Below are 17948 nucleotides of genomic sequence, written 5' to 3'. Positions count from 1 at the left end.
TTCATCGTGGTTTCTCTCTGGACTGCTTTCATCTGAATCAAGATCCAGTCGGTGATCTGGAAGTTACTAATCTGGCAGTTATTAGTGCCTCTGTCCTTGTATCTCTGCCCATATGTAATTTTATGACAAAGTCAATTTTTTTTCCTCCCTATATTGAATGTCACGGTCCTCTTAAACTGCTGAAATCTTCTTTATGAACTATTTAGAATAATGGCCTCTTTTACTCCTTGATTTCCTATATTCCAACCCAGGCTTCTTTTCTCTGTAGGTCATGCTACTTATTGTGTATGTATTTACGGTTCTGGGATGAACTTCAGGTCATCAGCAGATATTGGTCTATGCTTTTTACATTGCAAAGAACCACTCCAAAAATATTTAAATGTAGCTCTTGAACGAAAATGCAGTTAGGCAAAATTTTGCCATTCAAATACAGTGTCAGTCTTACTTTTGCACATTGTGTTCCATCTTATTTGTTCAAAGAAGTGATTGTGTAAAACCTCACATACTTCATGGATGAAATGCATGGATAATATAGGAATTTTTCCTTAACATCTCCACAGCTTTCTTTTAAGATCTGAAGAAATATTAGCTTTCCCTCCACTCTGCTCTTGTTGCACACACTTTCTCTCTCTTCACACGGCTGTTGGAGAACACCACTACTCTTCTCATTTGAATTTGTTCCATTTCCAAACTGTGTTTATTCATGGTGAGGTTATACCCATTTATTCTTGTGTCAACATTTTTCTATGGCTTAAATAGCCCTTCACTGAGCTTCTTTGGGATTTACCCTAGTGATGATTTATGATGAATCTCAAGGCATATACTTCTCTCTATTCATGGGAGACCCAGGATCTTTTTTGCTCCTCTTGTAAGAGAGGATGAGCATTTTAGTACCTTCCTATGCATCTGTTCCGGTCTGAATATTATATTTTTTTTTCGGAACATGAATGAGATAAAATTCTCCATCTGAGATCTCAAAATGAAAATTATTTTCTTTCCACTGGACACAACTTCTCTGGTACTATCTAGGATTTGCTTTTTCCATAGCTGTTTTATAATGGTGGCCCACAATCATACATAACTAGTAAACCCAGGTCCTTCTCTTCTATCTGCTGTTTCACTTGAGAAGCTCCCAGCTTAGCAAAAACTTTTGCTGTCAATGTGGATAACCCAATTTCATACTATTCCAGGGACTTCCCCATCTGCATCCTCTGATATGCTATTTCAGTCTTCCTCTGTATTGACACGGGCTCCCATTGTTTGGGGTTTTTTTGGTGGTTTTTTTTTTGGTGTTTTGTTGGCTTTTTTTTTTTTACTAGCACACTTATGACCTTGGCACAAAAACCATGTATGAAAACATTACAACAAAATCCTTTCCAAGGCCAAAGCTGGAGGAACCCTACTAGAAACTTCCTCCAGGCCTCCATTTTCTCTTTCAGCGAAACCTTTAAATTTCTCTTTTAATAAGCGAGTTCCTCACCCACCTGTCTACACTCTGACCATGTTCAGCTTTCCAAATAATAATTTGATATGCAGAGAGATTCTTTTGTCCAGAATGTCTGGTATCTTCTCCAGTTGATTTTAGGCAAGTCTCCTAATTGATTGCCTATTTCTATTTACTTGCATGTTTTCAATTGTTATTTTCTCCTTCTGAGACTCACTGTGCTGTTGAGGTGAGACTAACCAACACAGATGGATAAAACTATAATTTTGAATGTGTACACTTCATTCGTCGTTCTGCGGTAATATAAAACCACCTTAGCTGATCACAGTGTTTATAATCCTTGCTGCTGGACCTGAGGTTTTATGGGCCAGTTGTGGAATGGAAAAACTTAAAACCTAAATCAGTTGATTGATTTTCTGGGGTCACGCAAATCCTGTCTCGTTGGACTTGGTTTAAAAGCAATCTCACAGTCCTGTGATTTACTCATATTGCAGATCTCTTGCAAACTCTTAGGAGTCCTCCCTGTATTCAAAAAAGTGAGCTTTGTGTAGCAACAGGACTTCCCCCTGAGCTCTGTAAAATGCAAATTTCCTGCTCAGAAGGACGGCTTGTAGACAATGGAAATGTGACAGTGATTGCGTTTTGCAGTAATAACCCTGCCGAGGCCCGTTTGCAGACAAGCAACCTGATGGCCAGGCTGAAGGCTGAGCTAGAGGCTTCCTGCAGCCACCGCATGGCACCAGGGACGAAGGGGAGCAAGCAGGGCATGTTCCCTTCTTTTCCCTCTTAAGCTGTACCTCTCTTTCCATGCTCCAGACCTGGTTTTGGGCCTCTTGTTGCTAGCGTCATGAAGAAGAAAGGGGTTCTAGAGCTGAAAATCTTCAAAACAGACGAGTTCTAACAGGGTCACGGACGTTTGCTTTAGAGCAGCCAGCTGTGACCTAGCTGGTACTTCGTGTCCTCTCTGTGCAAACGATCACACTCACCCTCCTGGCCTTTGCCGGGAGGCCCACTGCCTGTGGCACATATGCTGCCTTGGGTAGGCTTCTGGCATTGCTGAAGCTTAGTCTTGATCAGCGAAAGAATCTTGCTGAGACCGTCAGAAAAGGTCTCATTTTCAGGAGTAAGCCCAGAAATAGATTTTTACTAGCAAGATTTCCAAGTAACACATGGAGTGCAAATGCCCAGAGGCACAACCCTCCATTCCTAACTTGCTTCCCCGACAGCGCTGTAGATGTACCAGCCGGAGAGGCCAAAGGGGGGAAAAGTCCTGTTTGCTCTCTCCTTTTCCCACGTCTGCTCCCCGCCGTGCAGTCCCCGGAGCTGGCTGCAATGCTCATGGGACATGTCGCTGGGCTGGTTCATGCACTCAAGCAGCCAGTAACTGCAGTGTTTTGCAGAGCTGATTTTCTGACGCGTTAGTGAGTTACATTAGTTTGTGGATGGCTCCAAAAAGCACCAGAGCTGGCACAAGGCATGCAGCAGGAGCAGTCCCTCAGAGAGATTACACGCATGCAACCCAACCGCGATCAGTCTGGCAGCATCACCTTCCTGATTTACTTTTTCTTTTCTTCCCATATTGGTAAATGGTTAGTCAAAGTCTTTTTTCAGTGAATAGTATGTATGGTCTACTAACAGGTTTTTACAGGTACCAACATAAACCATAGTCCCAACCGTGTAATGAATCGTAATGGTCTCCTAACAGTAAAGTGGAAAGATTAAATTAATATTGTGTTAGACGAGATGCTGGTCAGATGAGAACAATGCATAAGGCTAGGGTTCAAAGCTAAACAGTGCAGAGTTTGGGCTTTGGTAATACACAACTGATTAAAATGGAGCTCCTTCTGTAAGATAAAATAATATGTAGTGGCCAGTGGATCTTCCGAAAGCATATGGCTGTTCTTTTGAAACACCTGCAACATGGGGACAGCTTTTCCTAGATGACTATGGTCATTGTCTCAACCCCATCCTAAAATGGGTCCTGAAATAAATTATTTTACATGTTAAGTTTCAAATCTGTTTTCTTGGAACTTGTTTACCTTAGTCATTCTCGACTAGGGCACAGAGATTCTTCAAATGGACCCAGTGTTTAGAAAAGTCACATTTGCTCTTGGAGCAGATTTTTTAACATGGCATGTTATAAAACTTTTTTTTTTATTTTTTATTCTTTTACATTTCAGAGCTTGGAGGATGAATCAAAGTGGGTTGAAGATCTTCTTAAGATGCACACTGCACGTGTGCGTGACATCGAACAGCTCACAAGCTTGGACTTCTTCCGAAAGACCAGTCGCAGCTACACAGAAATCCTCTCCCTAAAGACATACCTGCATACGTTTGAAAGTGAAATTTAGCTTTCTAACCTTACTCAGTGCATCCTTTTATCATCTGGTGTATATTTTTATATTGTTTTTATATTTATTAATTTGAAACCAGGACATTAAAAATATTAGTATTTTAGTCCTGTATCAAATCTTAAATATTAAACCCTTGTGTCATTTGTTTTGTTTCTCTAATGTTTAACATAGCTATGTCTCTTGGTTTATTTAGTAGCGCTTGTAATACTGCAGCTTGAGTCCTTACTCCGAGCTTTTAAGTGGTGCTGCAGGATTTGATACGTGCGTCAAGGAAATATTAATTTCCCATGCTCCTTTACCACACTTGTAGTCCTGTACTGTGTATCAAAATACTGAACATGTAAAATTACATTAATTTACTGTTAACTATGTGACAAACGTATTTAAACCCTATAGGCAAATAGCATCTTAAATATAATAAACCACACGTTCAGGTTTTATAATGTGTTTTGATTTCCTTTCACAGGGGCATTCGGAGGGACTTGCGGGCAGCTGAGTGCTGCCAGATCTCTCGTGTGGATCTGAAGGCAGAGCCCCTCTCAAGAGCTTAGGTTTGCTGGTAAGGGGACTGCCAGGAGCTCAGGTGCCCTGCCCCAGTACTCAGCAGTCAGACCATAAAACAGACAGCCACAGTAGTCATTACTGGTTAGGTTTTGCCATAGGGACAGAGCTGCTGGGGGAGAGGAGGTTGGTTGGTTGGCTTGAGGCCACTTGGTACTGCTCTAGAACTGTGGGGAGGATGCAAGGTGACATCTGCTGTCACCAGTCAGGCTACGTCGCATTCTTTCTCCACCGCTGCTGCTCTGGGCTGGTTCCTGGGAATACCCGTTCCATCATCTTTTGGTTTGGCTTTAAGGGAAGCTGAGATAAGGCAGATGCTGAAGGAGGTGACATTGCTAAATACCCAGCAGTGGACTTTTACCCGGAAGGAGAAAATCTGATTTTCATCTTCTTGGCCAGAATTTGCGGATTTTTTCCCCTTGTCTGAGTCTGAAGCTTAATGCCAGCCCTCATTCTCAAAGGAAGCCCCTGGGCCTGGTTGCACGTATAGAAATTCTGGTACTGTGAACCCCATACGGTGCACATGATTTACAACCATCACCTACCTGCTCAAGTGGGTATCTAGACAGTGACCTGATTTGGCTCGGACAGCTTTTATAGAAGGCATATGGTATGGAGTATTAGCCTTAATGTAGTTAGATGATGTAAGAGATAAATTATTGTTTGGAATGCTTCTTGAGGCTGAAGCCACTAGTGGCACTATTACGAAGCCATCAGGTGGGGTTACAGATTTTCTTCTCTCTGCCCAAGTGGTTTGTGTCTGTTTTCTCTTCGAGGGTTGCAAATGCTGGAGGGAAGCGGGAAGGGCTGGAAAGCATCTCAGCCATGTACGCAGACGAATATCCGGGTCTCTTAAGTAAAATTATTCTGGCACAATTTTAGCAGCTTGCATCCCTGTAGCACCATCTAAGAGGAATTAGCAAACTGGAATTAATCATGTTAACACTGATAATAAAGTTCTTGTGACTGGTAGACAAAATTTTGTTATTCTAGGTGCCAAATTCTGTTGAAGTTAGAAGAGCGTAAAACTTGAATGCTTTAAATTCCCCCCAAAATGTTAGGATGGAAACTCTAATAACTGCACAAAGCTCTGGGAAACATCCTATTCTTGCAACTTAAAAATTGTCTCTTGTGGTTGTCTGGTAGCACAGAAACATTTTTCCGTAAGCTTTTGGCAGGGCTTCCTGCCATGATAAACTTTATGTTCTTACATGTGCTACAAAAGGGTATTTCCTCTGGATTTAAAACAGTTTTCAGTTAAGACCTAATTTCTCTAACACTGACTTTAGCAGTGATGTAATGTGGTTGTTCATAAACTAAACCAAAGACCACCGCTACTGTGTTGCTTTAACATTCGTCTGTTGCTTTGTTTGTTTGTTTGTTTGAATTAAAGCTAACAAATGATGTAATTATTTTATTTTCTCCCAAAGTAAGATGACATTTATAGCAAAGGAACATTTAATCTCTGAAAGATACTCATGTTCTTGCGTTCAAAGAAGTTTGCTTTTGAAATGCAATTAGTGATGATTGTTGAGAGGGACAGTTTACCTCAGTTTCGCTAAAAAATGATGATTAGTGTGTAGGGAAATGTGATTTTTTTGCTCAGCTGCCTACTGTGAGAATAAATACTTGTAATTTACTTCTACTTACTTGTCTTCAGCCCTTGGCCCCGTGCTCTGGGATGGTACTGCTGTTTTATTTTACCGTGCTGGCAGAAGTGGCTGTGTTGGGGAATGTTTGTGGCGACTTCTGTGAATTGCACGGAGATTTTTTTTCCTGTTGAAAGATGCCTTATCAACACAAAAGCTGCAGTGCAAAACTAAAGCCTTGTAAATCCCTCTAAGCAACATGAGCTCTGCAGGAACAACAGATGTTTTTAAGGAAACTTATAATTTCCCTTTGGTATTCATCAGGGTGAATGTTAGCTTAGGGCAGTGTGTAGCAAGGAACCCCTCTGCTTTCCATTCCTGTTTGGCCATTTAGAAAATATGAAGTACCGCTTGCTTCTGTTACATGTTTCCTTTTCTTGATATTACTCTGGCTTCTGCAAGAGGTCCATTGAGGAGAACAAGCACTGGCTTTTTCTCTCGAGCAAACACCCGTTTTGAGGGTTTGGGTAATTACTGTTTGCAATTGGTGATGTAAATTTGAGGCATGTTTAATGAGTTAGAGGCAGTTCAGTTGAGCAACTTGCAAGGCAACAAAAGCTGTAGGTGCCCTGTACACCTAACAAAGTCCTTTTGCTCTGGGAAAAATCCTCCAGAGGTAGTTATGCAACTGGAACATCCCTGCTACAGGAAACTGTTACTTTTTTTAACCCCTTTTTCACAGTCACGTACCAGAACAAAATCCTTAATAGATAAGCACTGAAAGCAGGTCAAGTAACCTGACCAACAGCATGGTAGTTACGGCAAAATTATAGCAAAAGGCACCATCCGATACTGGCAGTACTGACATACTTAATTGCCACTGATTATTTCCTGTCCTGGTCAGCTAAGAGCTTGATTAGATTGATACTTTCTGCTCGCTGCTACTTCCCTGTTCTTCATTTCCAGCCTTTAGTCCCTTTATGGCGTCACGTGCGGCATTCACCAGTTTCTGCTCTCCCTTGGACATTGGCGGTGTTTTGGTAATAGCAGATCAGTTTGTATGGTGTTATAAAGCACTTCCAGCTCCCGATGAACTAGAAAATTAAAAAATATAATTCTCAGGTCTATGCTGTCTTGTGATGGTTTTCCAGTATTCACAGGGATATCGTGTCAGTAAATTTAAATACCCGTGTTTAATTAGGCCAATCTTGCTGTGTCCCTGGAGGCTGCTCCAAAACAATCCTGCCCTAGTCCCCAGCTTCTCAGTGCTTTATATGAAAACAGTCAATCAAAAGATTGTGTGAAGGTTTTGACAAATGAAAACATGCACTTCTTCTAGGAGAGACCAGAAAACAAAAGCAGTGCTAAAGCGATAAGAAAGTTTCCCACTTCAGGAGACAGAAGAGGCTGAACAGGTTGAAGGTCTAGGAGATGCTGCCAGAAAGGAACCGGGGCTGGAGAAGATTTATTTGGCAGGTTTATGAAGTCTCTGTTTCCCCTGCATCTGGCTTCTTCCGAGAGATCAGTCCTTCACATACAACAGACGGAATAGTTCCCTACTTTCCGCACACAGCCAGGAAACAGAAGACTTCTCAGGAAAGTTGAAAGAGTTGCCCTCTGAAGGTGTTGCGGGTTGCAGGAGCAGCACATGAACTCTGGAAGCATCAGGGCCCGTACAGTGAGGATAGAGTGCAGGATCTGACCTGAAAGAAACAAATTCATAGCAGCTGGAGCTGATGTTCCAGCGGTCCTTCCCTTCAGTCTCACCTCCATCCCAAACACCTTTAATAACTTTAAATTTGCATTACAGAGCTGTGCAGCTTACCTCAGCTGCTCTCTGCAGGAGACAGGAGATGTTGCTGGTGGTGCTAAGCAGCATGAGAAAATTCCTTTTTTTTTTTTTTTTTTCGAAACTGCAAGTCCCTTCCTCCAGGAGGGCAAATGCACTTGTTCTGCCCTGCGCGAGAGATGGGAGAAACCCAGGCTGTCCCAGGGCAGGGGAGTGTGTGGGTGCTGCAGACCTGCCGCCTCCCCTCCACTTCAGCGTGATGCTCTTCAAACCCATTTTGCACTTATGGCAGTGGGGTTTATTCTGCTGTTTTGGCCCAGAGGAGAAACAAACCTTCGCAGCCTTCCTGGGAAGTGTCAGTTCTCACAGGCGTGGATGAAACTGCGGCATGCAGAGGTTGAATAATATGTTTAAGGGTGTGCGTATGATAAGCCCAGTAAAGGTGGTCACAGCACTCCTGCATGGGGTTTTAAAAACACTTCTGGTAGTGATACCAGCGGTGGGAGGGCACAGGGTGAGTTTTGTAAAGTAGAAGCCTCAGAATTCACGTGGCTGAAATAAAATTTGAATACAGGGCTGTAGAAGCAAAAGTCCTTTGGGGACTATAAATCATGCTGAATTAGTTTTCTGTCAATCCCATCCATCAAAATGCTTGTGACAGGCCTGGTTCCTTACCAGAGTCCTCCCCACATCTGCCCATCCTGTCCATCGTTCCAGTCCAGCTTGGTTTTGTGACTCTAGTTTCTATTTCCCTTGCTGCGGTCCCAGGCAGCCTTTGCACTTGACCTGAGACACACGGTATAGTCATGGTAATACAAGTATACTCTGATCAGGTCTATCCTGCCAGCAAATGATTACTACCCCACGTTAACCGTACATCTTCCAAGTGGGGCCATATGTGTTTGAAATGTTTAAAGTTCAGCCCTTGTTCAAGACAGGAGAAGAAAAAAAGGCATTTGAAACATTGTGGAAAAATACCTAATCTCCTTTCTTTGCACTTGTTGTGTAAATATAAGATAAGAGCGGTATTCCCAAGGTTACTGCAAACAGCCCGTCACTACAGAGTACAAGCTAACATTTACTAAAATGTGTGTTGACATAAAAAGCAGCATTGCTGCAGTCAGCTGTGGTAAACAAAACCACAGGTTTCTTTGCCTTTACACATCAAAAGTTTGGGACGTAACCTATTCAGACCTGCCCTCACAAAGGAAAACCCCTGCCCTGCTGTAGCATCCACAGCATGTGCACAGTTGTTCTACCTTACCCGCTCTTTTATACATGTGGTAGGGAAAGGCAGATGGAGGTCACCCTGGTTTCATCTGCAGTTTTCACCATGGAGAGATCAGCAGGCAAAGTTAGTAATTGTGGATTAGCACAGCTGTAACTGATTGACCCTAAAACTGGAATTTACTAGAAAAGAGGTGGGATTATTTGTCATCATAAACCCTCAACAGAAAAGGATGAAATCCATTTCAGGGGGTGTTTTCCTGAAAAGTTTTCTGTTTCCTGGCTGTGTGCAGAAAGTAAGGAGCTATTTCATCTGTTGTATGTGAAAGCCTGATCTATCAGAAGAGGCTGGATGCAGGGGAAACAAGGATTTCATAAACCTGTAAAACCAATCTCCAGCCCCAGTTCCCCCCTGGCAGCATCTCCTGGACCTTCAACCTGTTCAGCCTCTTCTGTCTCCTGAAGTGGGAAGCTTCCTCTCTTATCTCTTTATCGATGGTTGTTGTTTTGGTTTTGATTTTTTTTTTTCTAGCCTCACTGTTTTTTTTTTTCCAGCTTTGATCTGCTCGTCGTCTCCAAATAGCTCTAGCGTTAGCCTAGCCAGTGCAAGTTCTGTGCACATGCGTATCTCTGCAGCTTGCACTGCCGCCAGCTCTCCCAGCTCTTAGCTCTGTCAGGCCTTACACATTCCTCCTGCAGAAGAGAGGACTTGAAAGATCCTGATATATTCCCAGTTACTTCTCCAGTACAGTTAAAACCCCAGGGCCAGCTTTTGCAGGTAAAAACCCTCTTCAGAGTATTTAAGGTAGTGACCTTTAGCTGTGAGCGTGGCTTTGTATGGAGGCATTTAATGTCATTGAGGGTAGGATGTCAAAGATCTGGTGCATCAACCAGAAATTTTCCACATAGGCCACGATTGACTAGACCATTACTAACAACTGAGAAAATTAGCTATTAATAATGTCAGTATTTTCTCCTCTGGGCCTGGGAAGTCCAGACCCAACCCAGACATATCAGAGGTCAGGATCTGTCTCAGCATTGACTTCAGTGGGAATTGTGGCAGACCGTCTTCTCTGCTAATCTGACCCTTTTCAACTAACAAAGTCCCTAGGACAATGGTGGTGGCTGTAGTTTCACCTGCTCCCTTCCTGACGCACACTGTAATTTTTATGTCTAGTCTTTTTTGTGTTTCTAGCTGGCTGTTGGGATCTGTTTTGGAGTGCATGCAAGTGGTGTTCTGGGTCAACAGCAACCGTACCTTCCTCTTACTCCCCCATTGTGCAACCACACGAACAGTTGTCCCTACCCACCGTACTTAATCAGATGCTCATCTGCCGTGACCACCATTGCCTCCCCATGCCCAGGGGCCTGTGGCTGAACTCAGGGTCTGTAGTCCGGTTACTGGCCGCATCTGCAGAGTTTAGTGAAAAAGGCAGGTGATAGATGATGTGTTACATTCTGGCGGGCTGTATCTAATCTGTGTGGGCCGCAGCCTGGTCAGATGTTGACAGTCTTTTCCCGTGTGAGAAAAATTGAATCCCCAAACGTTATTCACGAGAAAAATCCCTTTAATTGCAAAGGTTCTCCTCACTGGTAATACCAGAAGAAACGCTGCTGCTTCAGGGATCCAACACCTGACATTTTTATAATGATTCTTTTATGGCAGTAGAGAAAAAGAAGTTTGCAGAAAAACACTTCCTTTTGTTTCTCTATTTAGTTGAAGACAAAAGCCATTATATGTAGTGTTCTGAGACGGCCCAGCAGATGTCCAGCCTGAACTAAGGGTGCAAGTCCATGGCTTTCGTCTTCCATGCCTCACCATCTATTTCTAGCTTTCCTCAGAAGGTTTCCATATGCATTCATGAAACCTGGGAGCCCTCCTGTGGTCAAAATCATGGGCTATTTTCTAGTTGTTACCCCAAATCTGATGGAGTCAATCCAGTTTTAAACCTTATTGTTGGAGTAGTCATCAAGAAAAGTTTCAATCAATTAAAAAAAAAAAAAAAGATAGTTTCCTGGGTCTTTGCGGGCAGTGACCTCATTACACCTCACTCCCCTTAGCCATGCTTTCCACATCTCTTTTCCAAGGTTGGGGGATTTCCTGGCAAGCTGCCTATTACTTCATCTTTCTTCCCTCCATACTCCTCCTCCCTGTTTGCTGCTCTTCATAGGCTTCTTCTGTTCTGCTCTGATCTGGACAGGTTCTCACCACAAATCTGTCTAAGGACCTTCCAGTTGTGCATTAAATAATGTAATTAACATAAATTCCACGTTTATTGTCTCATTGTCTTCCAAGTTGGAGAAGTATGTGATTTAGAGGGCTTTGGTGTGCTTAATTTTAATGTTGTGCTGAAGTTTGAGAGAAGGTTTTATGTTTCCTCAGGGAGTTCATTTTGTGGTCTTTACCCAGCCTCCGAGGAAAATTTTGTTTCCAGATGGACAGTCGCTTGCTTTTTAACAGTGTTTCATTGTGCAGGAGAAGAAAAATTGTCAGTTATCTGGAGCAGGTTTATGAGGGAGGAGGAAAGGGTGAGGTGAAAATTAAGAAGGGCAAGAGGAGCAATAGCCTCTTTGCTTTTGGCTTTAAAGGGGCTGATGCTGCGTGTTCTTCCCTGTACAACTAAAGAGGAGAACAGGCACACAGTTGTGTATCTAACACCGGGGACATCGTGGCTGCTTGTGGTCTACATCGCAGATCCCAGCAGGATGGTCCATTGGAGATGTTGGACTCACTGCACAACAGAGTGACTAGCAGAGAGGGTCTGAGATCCTCAGCTCTTCCTTGTAACCTCTCTGCCTCAGAATATGTAAATGCAGATGGGTATTCATGAGGGTAAATACTTCAAGGCTTGTCATTTGTAACATAATACAGCACATACCACAAGAGCCTGAAAAAGGTTTGAGGCTTCTAGCCTGTGTGACTGTTACAACATTTGAAGATATGGAGATGCACAGAAAATCCCATCCACAATTTCAGCATCAAGTATGAACTGAGTAGGTCTCACAAGGCCAGCCTAGGATGAAGCAGAGCTTGGAGCTTTGCTTACATCATAAGCATTACCTGACAGAGAAACAAGTAGCCAAAACTCCACAGTCTTGGAGTCTTCACTTCTGAACTTCACTCAAAAGAGTGCACAAATATTTTCAGAAGTGAGACTTTTTCAGACCACTGCGTCCCAACTTGACACTGAAGGCAACTGGTCTAGGAAACTGCTAGTAAAAACCTTAACAAGCCGGAGGGTGGAGTTGAGCTGTTGGCCTCACTGCTCTAACTGGAAGCTAGATCCAGAGCTGTAATGCTAAAAAATGACAAGCCTAAGTGTGTTCATGGTCAGTTTATATCTTCTTATCCCTTTTGTGTTAACATCATTCTTATCTTAACAAGCTCGCCTTCCTCTCTGGTATTTAAATAATCCACCCACTCCTTCCCAAGTTTGGTTTTGTTTTTTGTTTTTTTTTTTTGAAGCTGCAAGCACAGTTCTTCCGAATAAGAAAAGAAACTGTTGCAACCGATTCCTGGAAAAGAGGCTTGTTTAAATTTTGTATTTTATGCCTTTAGATTTATGGGAGTACATGTCTACTTTTTATGCCATGGGTACCTTTGCTTAATTCTAGTTTTACAATATGGATGTCATAGAGAGGACTGTGTTTCCCATTCTCATAATTAAATGTACACCAGCAAATAAAGCTTGCACAAAGATATCATTCTCCAGCAGCCACTTAGTCCATCCCCACAGAATTTAGTGTTGGTTTTTGCCTAAGGATATATTCTTGTGGGACTTTCTGGAATGGTTTAACAAGTCACCGCCTCCACCAGAAGGTTAAATTTCTTGGCGTTGCAGAAGCAGATCGTGTGATGTTCCCGGGCTTTGGACACAGACTTTCAGCTGCACTGAGTTGGCTGAAGAAATTATCGCTTCCTCTCCTTGCAGGGATTATTGTTTCCTCGGGGCCTGCAGAATTGCTCCCCACTAACCCATGCCCGTTGGAGTGACAGATTATTTCACTGAACAGTTTAAACACTAGAGATCTACTCGTGTGGCTCATTTTACTTGGGAATAAGTTGGGAAGCAACCCATGTATGGTTATCCCCATATGGGTATGGGCAAGGATGTGCCTAGTTAGAAAACCAAAAAGAGTGGTAATTAGTGATGGAGGGACTGAGTTGATCTAGTGGGGACTATAGATATTTTCATGTGAGACAACTGGAATTAGGAAAGATGATCCTTCACAGCCCTTGTGTAGCAATGCCTGTTAAACAACACATTGCTACCTAAAGGAATGGCCGTACCCACCTTAAGCATCTGCGTGCTCTCAGCTCAGCCCATCTCCCAGCACATCATCCTGGGGCTGCTCTCAAAAGCAATAGTTGGGGGCACCACTATGGGCCTGTCAGGTGTTAACAAAGTAAACTGCTACTGCTGTTCATGAAAAGTAAAAATTAATGAGTCTGTAGAGTATATCCATGTATCAAAGAGTATGCCCTTAGCTGCAGTGTGGCAGAGTTAAGCAACTTTCTTTTTCCACTATGCTTTCTTCTAACTATCTCTTGCTTAAGAGAGCTTCAGTCCAAAGCATGAGGACCTTGCATGTGCTGAGGTCGTTATTTTACAGTAGGTAAAATAAGGTAGCTGCCTAACTACATTTTGTTCAAGTAGCCACACAACTTCATTTTTAATGGTGCTGGTAGTTTCTGTTGACTGCAGTAGGATTCATTCCTTTCTCATAAATCCTGAAAATAAGGCCCTGACTTTGCTGAGCTCTCCCTTCAGCAAAGCATTTCAGGAGCTGCCCAGGTCCATGTATGTAAATATGCTCCTTTCTGGAGCGCCAAGTATTTCTGGCCCGGTGGCCTGATCATGCCATTTGTGTGATCTCCTCCCTTCAACAACCTTTGTCTTTGTGGGACTATTTCAACCCACATAACTATTGGGCAAAGGTCTGAAAAATCTGGGTCCAACAAGTGCCACAAATACGAGTGATGGTCTGGCCAGTGCTCTCCTTGGGAGGGGACCTTTGCAAATTGACGTGCAGACAGTGGCAAATCACAGACCTGCAGTCAGGAGGAAGCAGAAGAGACAAACACTGGCAGTACATTTTGGCATCTATACATTTTTTTATGTCCTGTACATGCCACTTTTCTGAAAGGAAACAACCAGCCATGAGGTGAGAGGGGTCTGATAGGATCCAATGTCAGCCTGTTCTACTGTACCAGACTCTATTCCTGGAAAAATCCCCATTAGATGATCTTATTCTTGCCCTGAAGTGTGTTCTCGTTTCACTTCAAATGACCCGAGGGCTGGGGTTTAACTACTTCATAGGTGGCCTGTTGCCCCTCCCCACAGGCCTCCTTCTTGGGACTTTTTCATCCTGCACCCAACATTTTATTCACTGGTTCACACCTTGCTTCCAGTTGAAGATCTTCTTGCTGAACCCCTTCAAGTCCCTTTTAGGCAATGAGATTTTTTTCTGTTCACTCAGTTTACTTTCTCAGTAGGTACATTTGCAAGGCTGAAAGAACATCAGAAGCCATTTTTGCAGCACTTCACTACAAGAGTCAGTGTATGCAGGATCTCTTCTTCAAAGTGTGCTTAACATTTGAATGAAAAAGCTCCTATTATTATCTGATGCACCAGGTGTTTTCTTTGATACCCTCTATTTGCAATGTAAAGAGCAGTGTTTCCCTCTGAAAGGTGCTTAATCTCTTTCTGCCTTTCACCGTGGTTTTATACTGAATTATGTTTAGATCATGAAATCTCCACTGCGAATTATTTTTTTGTCCTCTCTGCCCAGGTAGATCATTGCCAAGCCATTTAGTAGCCACATTTATTAAGAGAACAAGGAGATTAGTTTTACATTGGGCCCTACATGTGGTTAAAGCTTGGGATTCTCCTGGTTACCCACGTTGTAGAAATTAGTAAATTTAAAAGTGTAAAACAGTTCCAAGAATTTCCTTTCCAACGAAGGGGAATTTCTGTGCTCCCAACCTTTCCATGAAAAGAAAAGGCCTACATCCCAGGGCTCCGGATCAGATGCACAAGATGAGCATGGCACATCTACCTTCCGCTCAGACCAGAGCTGCTTCCAGAGCCTCTGAAAGCCACGACTGAGAGGCAGCAGTAACTGAGTCTTCAGCATGGAACCTGCCTGGACAAACTTCCCAGCTGGAAAAAGCAGAGGCGCTGCAGGAATCATGGCCTCAGGGTAGCTCTGATTAAACTGAAATTAAAAATGTATGTTTTTCTAGATAAAGCAGGATGTTAGCAAGGGAGAAAACTCTTCTCAGTGACTTTACTCTTTCGTACAGACACCTGGCCCTTCGCAGAACAGCTCCTGGGCAAAATACTGGGGTACTGTACAATGGGTATGTGGTACCATGCGACTGCCTTGGCTTTAAAAAAACGCCTGTTACTGGACTGTGGATTTGCTCAGTCACATCAAATCTGTGTCGGTGTGTAATGCAGCAGGATGCTTAAGTGTATGCTTAGCTCACATCTGTATACTTAAACCCTTTTGATTTTTGATGGCACTTGAGCATGTGTTTAAAGCTGTAAAGTGTTTTTCTACATTGGGTTTTACTTTGGGGGAGGAGCACTTTTGGGGTGTCCGAAAAAAATATTTATAAACTGCGAATCCTTTTGTACCTTTTGGCTTGCCTGCTGTGTCTGCCTTCCCCTCTGCAAAGCAGAGTAATAATCTTATGTACATTTGCTAGAGCAGTGTGAGGATTAGACAGTGCCACACTGTGCTTTCAAGTGTAGAATGCTGTGTCCTACTGTGGTCCCAGGCTTGACTAAAGTCTGCTCAAGGATAATTCTTGTTACTGTGGCAATAGGAGGCTTTGTACTAAAATGTGTTTGGTCTCTTACACCATGAATTATAGGACCGAACTCTTCTACATAGTGATACCAGCTGTGACTATGATACATGTTCCCTTTGGAAAGAAATCACAGTTTCCAGTTTTCCAAGTCTGTCTAACCATGTCCTTGGCAAATCACTCAATCATTACTCCAGTTCCTAACCTGTACTAAAAATAATGTAGATTGATTTTCCAGAAATGGTAATGTATGGTTGAAAACAACCTTGATCTTTATAAGTAAGTATTATGTCTGTCATCTGCAAATTATATGTGTAAATTTACTTGCCCGTTGCATTTCTGTATAACTTCTACATGCTGGACCAGTAATTGTTTGCTCCATTAGCTTGAGTTTATTCCAAAATGCATGGGGTTGGAGGGTTTCTTGTTTGTTTATTTTGTTGTTCTTTAAGTATGCTGAACTGCAGTGAATTCTTATATTCATTGATTACGCAAAATAGCATAGAAAAGGAAATGAAAAAATAATTATGTATCTCGAAGACTGCCTGCAAAACAGCAATGATTAAAAGGCTGATTAGTGTGCAGTATTTCATGGCCTACCAGGTAGTGAGGTTTTAGTAAAAACAAACAAAGCAAGCAATCTTTATCTGTTGATGAGATGTTTGGTATTTTAAGTTATTGAACAAAGTAAAAATTGCCTTTTATTTTGGTTAGATAAATTGCCCTGACCTGAGGTTGTCCAGGAAGTTGAGAAAAGTGGGAGGAGGGAAAAACAAAATGGATTTTGGCATTTTGACATCTGGCTTGATGTGGGCTGTTGACTACCCTGTAGTGTTTGTGCTCGTGCTGGTTTGGCGCACAAGTTTCAAAGCTTAATAATTTCTTTAACTCTTCTAAAAACACACACTTCACTTGCAAGCGCCTTTCAAAATATGGGGTTTTTCCCTGTATTTTTTAAGTGGTACATTCATCTCAACTGATTTCATCTCAGTATGGATGAAATTTTAAATGTTGAGCCATGGAAGATTTGTAAGCACTTAACACTCAAAATAGTTCTTAAATAATCTATAAAATGTTAAATTAAAATCTCTCTTTACAGTGAGGTAAAAGATAAAACACATACGTAACAGGTATTAAAGTTACAAGATGTTAAGTAGCATCCAGGCCACAAATACCAAGCTAACATCTTTTCACACATCGATTAACCTGGTTTACATATATATATACAGTCTATTTTTGACCTGTTGTGTTAAATCTGTCCAAATATATCAGTAAAGCTAATGTGTTAAGAAAAGAAGATGACCACAAAACATGAAAAATGAAGCAGCAGCTCATGGAGCTTTTTCTTGGTGGGGAGGCTCAAATCAAGTGCATTTTCTTTCCCCAGGTTAAAAGATTAATTCAGAACACAAAAATCCTTAGTGTTTCTAAACTTTTTAGCAAAGCGAGCTTCTCAGCTAAGATTTTCTTAAGCAATGCAGGGCATAATTTAAAGCAGTAAGTTTTCATTGAGCACCATTCCTTGAAATAACTGCTAGGGTGAGAGATAACTGTATGCTTAAATAGGACTTAAATCTGGGAGCATGTCTGAACAGTTTCCAAAGAGATGCCCAACTATTTTGTTCCCCCATCTCGTTGTCTTTCTCCAGGAAATGCTGTTGCAGCCATCTCGGCAAGGTAAGAGGGTGAGATGAGAGAGCTCACAAAAAAGACCGGTCATCAAATAATCTAAGAAGCGAAGAAAACCCCAAGGGGTGAGGGAGGCCCCTGCAGAGGACCCCACCAGCAGCATCACTCCTTGAAGCAACACAGTGGTTGCAAATAAAAGCTCAGTGAGCTTTTTCTCTAGTCTCTATTTCTGTGTAGAAATATATAGAAATAGGGTTATATTTCCAGTCCCCCTTGCTTCCAGGGCTTGCATGCCTCTCCGAGTAGTTTCCCCACTGCCCTCCGAGGGTCCCCGCTGTGGAGGGAGCACTGGGAGCAGCCCCGGCTCCCCGACCAGCTGGGCACCAAGGCAGGGAGGAGGCGCATCAAGCCGTGCTTCCCTTATGTGTCGCAGTTTATTTCTACGGGTACCGGCATGATGGTTTGGGAATCCCATCTCATCGGCAAAAGAAAAAAGGACCTCACATCTGACCTGGATGAAATTCTCAGCTCCTGGCTG

The 17948-nt window shown here is 42.5% G+C and overlaps 1 protein-coding gene across 6 annotated transcripts in view; it reads left to right on the top strand.

Annotated features, from left to right (window-relative positions):
• ENPP2 (ectonucleotide pyrophosphatase/phosphodiesterase 2) overlaps window positions 1-6353 on the top strand; it is a 77142-nt gene extending 70789 nt beyond the window's left edge. For 3 of the 6 annotated variants that reach the window (XM_063327455.1, XM_063327457.1, XM_063327459.1), the window contains exon 25: window positions 3625-6352. In XM_063327455.1, the coding sequence (XP_063183525.1) occupies window positions 3625-3795 (171 nt within the window). In that variant the 3' untranslated portion in view covers window positions 3796-6352. Of the gene's footprint in view, window positions 1-3624 lie in introns of all 6 variants that reach the window. The other 3 variants (XM_063327456.1, XM_063327458.1, XM_063327454.1) reach the window with 2 other exon arrangements.
• The last annotated feature ends 11595 nt before the right edge of the window (window positions 6354-17948 follow it).

This window comes from Chroicocephalus ridibundus, chromosome 2 (assembly GCF_963924245.1).
Source record: "Chroicocephalus ridibundus chromosome 2, bChrRid1.1, whole genome shotgun sequence".
NCBI classification, from domain to species: Eukaryota; Metazoa; Chordata; class Aves; order Charadriiformes; family Laridae; genus Chroicocephalus; species Chroicocephalus ridibundus.
Note: the sequence above shows the minus strand (reverse complement) of the source record. Positions and strands in the feature narration are given on the sequence as shown.